The sequence below is a fragment of the Salminus brasiliensis genome, chromosome 3 (genome assembly GCF_030463535.1).
Source record: "Salminus brasiliensis chromosome 3, fSalBra1.hap2, whole genome shotgun sequence".
Lineage (NCBI taxonomy): Eukaryota > Metazoa > Chordata > Actinopteri > Characiformes > Bryconidae > Salminus > Salminus brasiliensis.
Window position 1 is genome coordinate 10,425,542 of NC_132880.1, and position 12,167 is coordinate 10,437,708.

The 12,167-nt window shown below is 43.0% G+C and overlaps 1 protein-coding gene across 2 annotated transcripts in view; it reads left to right on the forward strand.

Annotated features, from left to right (window-relative positions):
- ptprua (protein tyrosine phosphatase receptor type Ua) overlaps nucleotides 1-12,167 on the forward strand; it is a 313,419-nt gene that overhangs the window by 93,550 nt on the left and 207,702 nt on the right. For both annotated transcript variants that reach the window (XM_072675423.1, XM_072675424.1), the window contains exon 2: nucleotides 1,370-1,498. In XM_072675423.1, the coding sequence (XP_072531524.1) occupies nucleotides 1,370-1,498 (129 nt within the window). The remainder of the gene's footprint in view (nucleotides 1-1,369; nucleotides 1,499-12,167) is intronic.

Here is a 12,167-nt window from a genome sequence, read left to right on the forward strand (position 1 = left end):
TGAAAAGTAACTGCAGGAATAGCTCTGTTTCGAGTTCAGGCAGTTTAAGACTTTTTATTATCTTCGGTTCTGATGAGCATTGGTTACTTCAGTAACAGTGGCCATGAGCATGAGTAATTGATTAATGCCTGACCCAAGTAATAGGATTTAAGAAATCCTCACTGCAGTTGAAAATGAGAGCAATCCCACGCACAATGACAGTTTCCACTGATTTCTTGCTTGTCCATAGTCGCCCTTCGGTCCTCACAGCCCCCACAATGCAAGATTTGCCCAGAACAAAATACCACACACTCTCAGTCAACATCGTGAATAAAGCACAATTTTACATTTGAACATGTTAGACCAGCAGTTCCCAAACAGGAGGCTGTGACCCCTGGGATGCTCCAGGGGAGTGGTAAGGGGGCCACAGATCTGCAAAGTTTCTGTTTATTAAATGTATTTAACATAATTGGCCTCACTCTGTCTGTGTGGGTAGGATAGCCCTCGCTCTCCCTCATCACTCATTGAGGTGCTAGCCAGCGTGGCTGACTGTTAGCTAATGTAACAGAACTGGCACCTAACATTCTCCTCCAAGTGTGTTCAGCTGTCCAGCGATGATGAGGTGGCTGGTTGGGTTCATGTGACATGGCGGTAGCATGTGCCAGCATTCACCTTCCTGGCACTGGTAATATGGTGCGTTACAGGGAAGTCCTAGCTAGGGAATGAGAATTGTGCATAACTAAACTGGGGAGGAAATTGTGGAAAATTTGATGTTAGTAATGTAGACCTTCACCCATAACATTACCACCACCTGCCTAATACTGAATAGGCCGTCCTTGTGCTGCCACAGTAGTGCAGACCATTCAAGACATGGACTTCACAATACCTCTGAAGGTGTCCTGTGCAATCTGGTGCCAAGACGTTCACAGCAGATCCTTCAAGTCCTGTGAGTTGTGAGGTGGGGCCTCACATGGATCACATCAGTGAGCCTTAGGTGCCCATGACCCTGTCGCTGGGTGCACTGGTTATTCTGTCCCTTCTGTACTGGCCACTGCATGCCAGAAAACCCCCACAAGACCTGACTGATGTTTTGGAGATGGTCTGACCTATTCATTTAGCCATCACAGTTTTGGTTCTTGTCAAAGTGGTTTAGATGTTTAATTTTTATTTCAAAGAACTGAAGTCATAAGGTAGAATGGTCAGAATATTTGGTCTGATCAGGCCTTCATGTAGAGCTCACTGTTCCCCACACCGTTCTGCAGATGATATACATTGAAATATTTGTGAACACCCATTCTAATTAATGCTACATTTTGATAAATAGAGCAGATAAATATAAATCTTTTGGCACCATGCCTAATGTGTGACGCCTGTTGTTCTCTCTCTGCAGCAGGCTGCACATTTGAGGAGGACTCGGACGCCAACCTGTGCGAGTACAGGCATGGGCAGGAGGACGACTTCGACTGGCAGCTGGTGCGGACCTCCAGCTGGCCCTACGTGCCCTCTGACCTTACGCGGGGTGAGTTTTGAAATGAGCCTCTTTCACTCTTCACACCTGTTTCCCACAATGCACTTCTCTGTGTTGGGCAGCTGGCAGGCATCTCAGCGGAACATAGTGGCACGGAAGCTTGAGATTCCAGGCTTTGGATTCCCTCAGCTGCACTCCAAATTAACTTGAATAAGCTGATTTATCACCCTGATCCACAGGCAATGAAATATGCACTTATTTTTATGGACAAACTCCAAATTCCCAGTTTGTTTCCATACATGCCAATGTCTATAGTCCACTTTAGAAACTATACTAAGTGAATAGTTCCCTTAAGTCACATTTGTGTATTCATATTTTTTAATGTATTCAGTTAGGATTTGGCACTACAGGTCAGAAATGATGATTTTGCTCTTGTGTATCTTCAGATTTTTCAGATTGTAGATGTAAACCAACTCCATAAAAGTATTTTCTCAAACCATCATCAGATATTTATTTCTGTCACGCCCGCGCCCGCCCCAAAGGCGGTCCCGGTCCACGGCTCACAGGAAGAGATGAACTATTTGTTACCGAACCATGTCGGGTTTATTTAAAGGAAAGGACTTTTATGTTGAAATGGACTTTTGGGTTGAAACCCCTTGTCGCCATTTTGGTTTCTGGTTTTGTTTGTCATGTGACTATTCTTTGTTTGGTTAATGTGTTACACCTGTGGGCTGGTGTATTTAAGTAGGGCTAGGGCGAGCTGCTGGTTGCTGAGGATTACCCTTAGTGTGCCACATGCATCCAGGTTATTCAATTAATGGTATAGACTCAGTATTCACCGATCTGGTCTGTAGAGTGCATCCTTGGACAAGAGGATTCTCTCTCTCTCTCTACCTAGCTAGCTTAGCAGGGGAAGCTAACTAGCTAGGCAGTTCTCATCTCAGGGTCCATTAGGGAGCTACTGCAGGTCTGCGGCGATCTCTCGCCAGGCTTCTTCGGTTCTGTTCTTGCTTCAGCAGTTAGCTCTCCTCATTGTTGGACCGGATCAGTCGTCTAGGTTTGGCGGCTGACTCCTCACGCTCTCAAGTCTAGTAAGTTCAATGCGCCTGACTAGCGCTACTCTTTATGTTCTAGTTCTTAGTTTTCCCAAGCTCGGCTTGGAAGTTTGTTTCTGAGTAGCGATATTGGCTCAGCCCTGGCAGCTAGCACAGCCCTTGTGCCTCACCAGCCCCAGGTGTGTTCTTTTGTTTGCCCAGTACAGTTTGTCACAGTTTTGTTTAGTTCTTCCTTATCCCTAGTAATTGGTGCTGCATTTCTGTTTTGTTTATGGTTTATTGTTATCAATAAACTCCTCGCTTCGGTCCATCCCCTGCGAGTGTTCTCCCGTCATTGTCAGACCGAGTGGATCATGACAATATCAGAGTGTTTTATCAACTCACATTGAGTTATAGGTTCCAAAAGTAACATGAATCAAGGTCTTTTTGTCATAACCACCACATCAAATCTCCTGCAGATCTAATTCCCCATATAATCTAAACACTATTTTAGAGTCTAATAAAAAAAATATATATTTCCTTGATAATAACATAATGTCTGCATATGGTACATGCTTTCTGAGATCATGCTGGGTAATGCAGCTCTAAGTGAGCATGCATGTAAACAACATTAATATATGAACTTAAGTACAAGTTAAGAACTCAATTAACTCTTTATTTTTGCTGTATTGAAAGGTGGATCACTGATACACTGATACGTAGGTGGGACTCTGAGTTTCACCATGATCATTTAACACCCACTAGCTAGTTCTACCAGTGCTGGGAGGGTGAAGTCTAACACATAGCACATGCATCCTCTGCGTTACGTGAAACTAGTCACTGCATCTCTTTTAAACAGCCACTAATGAAACCTGATTGGGCAGCTCTACATGCTTGGAGCAGAATGCTAACTGCCAATTCTGTGATGTCAGCTAACAGACAGACACACTGACTACTTTCGTGCTAAGTAATGGGTGGAGAAGATCAGGTACGACTGTCCTACCCACTGAGAAAGAGCAACGTTGACTTCCAGACACTGATAGCTGTGGCATCACTACAGATTGTACACCCATGCTGTTTACAGCATTTGCAAATATTAACTGTTTTAACAAATTGTTGACCTGTAGTTTGAGATTTTATGATTTATCATTTCTTAACAAATCTTTACAAGGTCAGAGAATTACACTCCTGCTATTCTACATCCACCATGCTCCCAATTAAATTATTCCTGACACAGCTAAAGTGCTGCGTGACAGTGACCTTGTCTTAGTCAGGGAGGATTATACTTTTTGTAAATTTGCAGCGTTTGGACAAATGTGCATCCGTTTGACACTAATCCCTGACGTGAGGGAGAACATTAGGAGTGAACTTCAGAGAGAAAAAGAAACAACAACAAAAATGCTCTAACCCAAGCTTGAAAGCGTAATGATGATATGGGAATAAAGTAATTAACGGGAGGTTTGCTTGCTTAAGCAAGTGGCAGCATGTCACAGGCAGGGTTTCTTTTTCTCTGTTGTGCTGAAGTGGCATTAGCAAAGTCCGCCGTTCATTGTTTTTTTTGTCACGCAAACAAACGATGATCCTGTGCTCGAGGCTTTTCCCTTACTCGCCATTGGCTTCCACACTCGAGTCGCTGGGGTCCTGGACGGGTCTGTGCTGATTGCATCTCCTCCCGGTTCTTGCTGAGGCGCGCACAAACCTGCCGTGCTTCAGCTTTTCCCACGCGGGACACAGCTTAAGTTTGAGCTCTTCATTAGGGCTGGCACAACCATTACATTAGTAAAAACATTAGTAAATTACCCATTTTCTCTCCAATTTGGGTCACCAATTACCCAACCCATACATATTCTCCCCCTATCACATGCAATGCTAAAACACGTTTCTTTCGACAGTCAAGCCTCTTTTTCCAAACTGCTGCTGATGCAACGCCACTAGGCAACCAACATGCTCAAAGGTAAGCAATGTGTTGCCAGCTCTGATGGCTGACCTGCATTGCACTGGAGCGATATAAGAAGAAATTGCGATCTCTATAGAGACCCACCCTGGAAAGAGCAAGGCCAATTGTGCTCTCTCTATGCCCCGGTTGCCAATGGCTTACAGTATTACCTTATTCCGCTGGACCGCTTTGGGCCATCTGCCAATTATTTTGAAAGTTAATTGAGTTAGTTTATTGAGTGAAGTTTTTAAACCAGGCCTAACGTGACAGGCAGATTAAACTGAACAATAATCATGTGAAGGCCTCCAAATTCTGTAGTGATAGAAAGCTTAAAAACTAGATTGTAATATGTACACCAACAAAACATTAAAACCACAAGTAGATGGTTAACATTGTGAATAACATGGATTATCTGGTTATAGTGGCAACTGTAAAGGGGTAGGATATTTTACACAAGTGAACTGACAGTTCTTGAATTTGATGTGTTGAAGGCAGGTAAAAATGGGCAAGTATAAGGATCTCAGCCACTTTGACAAGGGCCAAACAGCAACTGGGTCACAACTGGGTCAAAACAGTGGGTCTGCTGGGGTGTTCCCAGTTGCAGTGGTTAGTAACTACTAAACATGGACCAAGGAAAGACAACCCCCAGCCCCAAAGGCACATGATGGTCTACACAGAGTGAGATCTTTTGGCAGAAAGCAGTGAGGAGTTCCATAATCATTACTCATTACTCAGCAGCTCAATGTGGGGAATCAACAGGCAGTAACTGCATAGACCAGACCAGATCATGAATACTGTGGTATATTTATTTATATAGATTTTCTGTGTGTTTTTATAAAGGACTGACATTTCATGACCTGGTTCGGGTATTTACTGGATATGACTGTTATAAAAAGTTTGAAATGATCAATTTAAAGATATAAACAATGCTAAGTTTGCCATGTTTTCTCTAATACGCAGCATGAAGTTGATATTCCACCTTAAAACAGCGCCATAGTTACATTCTGGCACCTGCTTCTGCACCATTTAAGGTGGATAGGGAAATTCAGCACTAAATGTTGTCAGAAATGTACTACTGAGTTTATGTGACGGAGTGGTTACATGATCAAAGGCAAAGCAAATAAGCTGTTTTAGCGAACAACAAGGGAAACAAGTGTATCTTGAGTTTAAACAAGCTCAGAGCTTAAAACGAGCAAATGTGTTACCTGTATGGCTGTCGTATGTTGATTAACTCAGGTGTTGCTGTGTTTTGGCAGTGTTGTAGAGAATGCTGTGCGATGGGGGAAGCAGATTAGATAAATTTGTGGAATTGAAGCTGATTGTTGCATCATGTTAGAAGACGTCCCAATCCCACTGGTGGGACCGTACCAACCAGGGACCAGGTACGGCGAATCCCACTGGTGCTTGATACTTGCTAAAGGGTTAATTACTAGTGCTAAAAGGAAGATTGGAAGATGGTCATGAAAAAATTAATCATGACTTTACTGAGCAAGCAATGGTGGACATTTTTTCCCCAGCTGCACATTATTTGTGGTCACCATCAAAGCATTTCTATTCCTGCGGCTGATATCTGCGCATCACCTCGACTCAGCTCCGTCCTCCACAGGAGCCTGAAGAGATGTCGGCTGGATCTTAAGAACAACTGAAAAAGCAGACACGTTGGCGGCATTTTGTGTTGACATTTCACAGAGAGTAGATGTCCAGCCTCGGCACTTATCTAGGGGGCTAAATTCCTTCAAAGCCGCTAAAGAGACTCCAATTGAGACAACAGCTTAGTTTATTGGGCAGTACCAGCTCAATACTATCGATCCTCGTCGACATACGGCCAGCATGTGAATGAGGCGGAACTGCGGAGAGAGAGGAAGAGAGAGGGAGAGATAGAGAGAGAGAGAGAGAGGGAGAGATATTTTGTTATCCCTATATTCAGTCTTACTGGCAGTGTGATTATGTGTGATTATGGTGAAACTGTGTGTTGAGCCTCAGAGTTTTAATCTACACAACTTCGAGGCCCTGATAACAGCAGTCTGCTGATCAGACAGTTGCTTTTGGATTTAAGGTGATTAAACAGTTAGGCCCTGTTGTTGTTTTTAATCATGTACCCTGCAGTTTGACCATCCATTGTTTGTTTCCTTGCTTGCTAGATTGGAAAGTTGCTTTGGGTTTGATGCCAAAACTTGACTGGTAGGCTAAGTCTCGCTGCTTTAGTGATCCTACCTGGACACTGCATGACATAGTCTTTCAGTTCCTCTCACTGTGGTCTGAAGACTCATACTTAAGTTATGAATCAGTAAAGTTTGCTAATAAACTGCTTAAACTTAATTAAATTAATTCTCCTATTTATTTATTTATGATATAGGTATTAATTAATTTATTAGCACTAGTATGAACCCAAATAAACGTTATAAATTATAAAGAACAAAGCATGCCAAAACAAAAACAAAAACAAAATCATAATGCAAAAATTATAACACATCTGTTTGCCAAAAGTGCATACATAAATGCATAACATAAATAATTAGATAGATGTTTAGTATATATAGTATATATGTATAGTATATATATGAATAGATTTATTTGTTTCTGTAGTCGTGTATTTCTACTTTATATATATATATATATATATATATGTGTGTATATATATATATATATATATATATATATATATATATATATATATATATATCCATTCATTCATTTACATCTTTATTTATTTATGTAATTCATTCTACTGTATGTTAGGTACAACCAATACACTATTGGTTAACCATAGAGAAAGCATTGTGTTCTTACTCTTGCCTGGTTTTCACATGACTTCGCATGACAGAAGAAGCAGTGCTGCCTGTCTAGCTCCTGCTGGGTTGATGGAGGCTGTGTGCCGAGGCTAACAGCAGCATCTGTGTTATACCTACAGTGTGCCAGCCATTTCTGAGATGTTCATGCTTTATGAAATGAAGTAGAGCACGTGTATGTAGCGTCAATCTGGTCACAGTGAGTCAGATAACGTTATACATTTATACTGGGCTGATGTGGCAAAATTAAAACTGCTGTTTAGAGGTTTAGCCTCTGTGGCCTAGCATTGGCCACCTGGGTATAGTTCTTGTTCCACATTAAAATACTGAGCAGCTACATTCTGGCACCTGTGCAGCATTTTTTTTAAATGCTGCCTCATTTAAGGTGGAATCGACAATTCAAATAAGAAGACTTATGGTTCGAGCTTGCTCCTCCTTTCGCTTCAGCACCTTTTCGCTTTGTTATCTGAAATAGGCTTTCTGATGGCAAGTGTTATTTGATTAGTCAGCTGTAATCATCTGTCCTGGCATTGCCTGGTGTACTATAAAACTTATTGTTGCATAAGCAAACATTTAGGATGGTTAAATGTTTGCTGTATTCCTTTATCTGTAGCTCTGGCACTGTTTCAGTTTAAATTAAGTCAGAGTCAGAGCGTCGAGGAGGCTAACAAAGTATGCAGAGAAACAGATGGACTACAGTCTGTAATTATAGAAAAAAAACAAAGTGCTCCTATATGGTCAGTGGAGCTGATAGAATGGGCAGACAACAGAGAAAAGACAAAATGACTGAAATGAATGAAGGGAAATGTTGAGAATGGTCCCTTTAAGTGAGGCTCATTTAAATGACACCACCTCTCATAATCTCATCACCCAGGAGCCATGGTTTGGTGCACTTCAAAATTTTAGACAGACCAGAAGATCAAAAGGCCCCCTTGCGCTAAGAAAGCAGTTCACCATCTTGCACACAATGAGCTACCTCTGATGAGCTTGCTCCTGAGCAGGCAGGCACCACAAAAAAAGCCGCACTAACCAGCACTAACGGAATAGCTCTTTGCATTTAAATGGCACATTAACACAGTGCGATTTACCTCGTCTCCCCCTCAAGATTGGGCCAAGCCTTTGCAGGATGGCGGGTGGTGTCTTTGATGTGAAGGTGTAATAATAAGACAAGCTTTCGCGGCCTGCGTGAATATATTAGCAGAATCAGAGGAGGACTTAATATGCACTAATAGTGGGCTTAACTCAATGTCTAAACACGGCAAGGAAAAGCTTGGAAAGCATTAACGTGTTTTTTTTTTTCTTTTTTTTTTTTTTCTTTTTGCACGATTTTAATGAGCTCCTTTTGCGTAGTACGGGACATACAATGAGCATGTGCGCTTTTGATGTTTCTCAGCAGAACTCGCAACTCGTCTAACGGGCCGCTCCGGCATAAGCTAGATTGCTACCTCCTTGCCTAATGGTGTCAGATCCGTTGTAATTTGCAACACTTGTCAAGTCAAAGCGAGCGAGCCAAACACATCGCTTCTTGCATGTTGTCGAAGAGTACTGTAGAACTACAGGGGCTGACAGATCGATCAAAGTGAGGTACAGGCTAAATCATTATGAATGACCTTGTACTGTGTGCTAGGGGTGAGCAATGTGACGATATGATATTTTTTAAGTTAAGTTTTTCTGAATGTATCACAGGTATCGAAATTAACATTAACTATCATTAAATTTGCATCATTAAATCAGCAAATTTGCAAAGTGCTAAATCAGAAAGGAGAACCATAGGCTGTTTAAAGAGTGTTGATTTAACGTTTGCAAATTTGCTGTGTAGAATGTAAAACTGCATTTACCTTGGTGTAGTTCAATACAAAGAGTTCAGTACATAGAACCTCAGTGTTGTCTGTTCATGAAAAAAAAATCCGGACTAACCAAAACAGGCCTGTTAAACGGGCCAATTCCAAAAACTCCAAACTGTTACATAACAGTCTTAACTGATTTTAGTCTAGCCCTGCCCCCACACAGACACCCCTGCTGTATCCCCACTCAGCAGCACTACCATCATGCTGCCCTCCCCCTTCTTCTTCTCTCAGAACTTTTGGCTCACAATCATCACCATCATCATCCCCTAATGGCTCATCGTCTGGCAGCATCAACCACCCATTCACACATTCCAGCACCCAGCCCCCGTGCTCCAACCTGTCCTTCACAACAACAGGTGAGAAATGAGCTGAGGAAGATCAAGCCTAAGAAAGCTACAGGTCCTGATGGAATCAGTGCCAGGCTCCTCAAGTCCTGCGCTGATCAGCTGTGCAGGGTAGTTGAGCATATGTTCAACATAAGCCTGAAACTGGGAAGAGTACCACAGCTGTGGAAAACATCTTGTGTGGTACCTGTGCCCAAAACACAGCACCCAAAGGACCTAAACGGCTACAGGCCGGTGGCACTGACTTCCCATCTGATGAAGTCACTGGAGAGGCTGGTCCTCAACCACATCCGCCCTCTGGTGAGCCCATCCATGGACCCTCTTCAGTTCGCCTACCAGCCTGGTGTCAGGGTGGATGATGCTGTCATCTATCTTCTACACAGAGCTCTTTCTCACCTGGAGAAGCCCGGCAGCACTGTGAGGATCACCTTCTTCGATTTCTCCAGTGCTTTTAACACCATACAGCCAGGGCTTCTAAAGGACAAGTTGGGACATTGTGGAGTGGACAGTCACCTGTCAAACTGGATACTAGACTATCTCACCAACCGACCACAGTATGTGAGGGCACGGGACTGTGTCTCTGACTTGGTGGTCAGCAGCACAGGAGCCCCTCAAGGAACGGTCTTGGCACCGTTCCTCTTCACCCTGTACACTGCTGACTTCATGTACAGCTCACCGACCTGTCACCTCCAGAAGTTCTCTGATGACTCAGCAACCGTCGGCCTCATATCCAATGTGGAGGACAGCGAGTACAGAGAACTTATTCAGGACTTTGTGGACTGGTGTCTGCAGAACCACCTTCAGATAAACGCTGGAAAGACCAAAGAACTGGTGGTGGATTTCCGCAGGTGCAGACACCCCCCTCCATCAGTGAACATCCAGGGTATGAACATCGAGAGTGTGGACTCTTATAAATACCTGGGTGTTCATCTGAACAACAAACTGGACTGGTCAGTCAACACTGCTGCACTCTACAAGAAAGGCCAGAGCAGACTCTACCTGCTGAGGAGATTGAGGTCCTTTGGAGTGCAGGGAGCTCTCCTGAGGACGTTCTTCGACACAGTGGTGGCATCTGCCATCTTTTATGGAGTGGTCTGCTGGGGCAGTAGCATCTCAACGGCAGATAAGAAGAGACTGGACAAACTCATAAAGAGGGCCGGCTCTGTCCTGGGGTGCTTCTTAGACGCAGTGCAGGTGGTGGGAGACAGGAGGATGACAGCCAAGCTGGCATCCATGCTGGAGAACAGCTCCCACCCCATGCATGAGACTCTGGCAGCACTGGGCAGCTCCTTTAGCGACAGGCTGCTTCACCCCAAGTGTGTGAAGGAGCGGTATTGCAGGTCCTTCCTTCCTGCTGCCGTCAGACTGCACAACCAGCACTGCTCCCAGCGGACCACATACACACACACTTAACTACACACACATGTTCATGTTCAGGGAATACTATGTGCAATATCCCCCCCCCCCCCCCCCCCCCCATGTGCAATTAAGAGTCTTTTGCTGTAAATAGTATTGTTATTGCTCTTTTAATTCTTATTTATATTGTGTGTATATAGTGTAAATTATTTATCCAATTTTTTTGTAACTGAGTGTCTTGCTATCCCTTTCTGCTGTTACACTGGGAATTTCTAATAAAGGACTATCTTATCTTATCTTATCTTATCTTTATGGTCTTGGCTCAATCAAGAAAGCCCATCTAGCACTTGTCAGAGTAGGGCTGTTTTTGAATAGTTGTAGTCAATTTTCTGACACAGTCTTCACCACAATTGTGCATCGATAACAGTGGAAAGCAGCACATGACACATGGCAAAACTCAAAAAAGGGTTAATAAACTAGTCTTTGTAATGGCGGCTTTGCGTGATGGGGCATGAGGAAGGAAAAGCAGGGAAAGCAAGCAGGTACCCATGCTAGGCTAAAAGCTAACCCCAGCTCTTTAGTTGGCCAAATCATAGACTTGTAAATTGGGTGTAAAACTGCATCTGCATCAAATGTTATATAACTTCTGTGTAGACATTGTGTACATTCTCCTTTAAAGATATTTAAGTGAAACCCTCACACGATTTACTTGTCTAAAGGTCTAAAGAGTTTAAATCCTGATGATCTGGGAGTGAAGTAGAGCACAATTGACCATGTTTAAGTGTACATGGTAATGGGCAGAACAGGCAGTGTCTGCTGCCTTATACGCAAGCTACTGAAGTTGCTTTGGACCTCTTACCTATCCCCATGGCAAGAATGATATTATATATTAGATTCTTCTTTTTTAAATATGTCTGTTAAACATTTGTAGGTAACCACTTAGTGTAAGTATTGTGTCATGTCTACAAATGAACGAGCATCAAGTATAACAACAATGGCCTACGTTGTTTTTATGTCCTCCATAAGGACGTAGTAGCAGCAGACAAGACACGGTGGCATTGAAGTGTCATTAATCACCCGGGCCTGAAAAACAAAACAGAAAAAACAGCTTCTGGCTGTCAGTTGAGACAACAAAATGCAGGTCATACAAGTCATCATTACGGTCTCTCGCCTCATTTAAATGTCACTTGTTTGTTGCTGGAGTTCACACAAAGACTATTCTAGCTAATGTTCATGGGGGAATCTAAAAAGGCTCCATGCTCCCTATGTAGTGCACTGTGTAGGCTGAATAATGCACTTCACACTGAATACGTCTTCAGATTGACTCAAAGTGCATTCATTACAGAAACATTTAACATTGTAGGTAGAGGATGTAGAGGGGGTGCAGAATGTGATACAGAAAAAAAACCCAAAA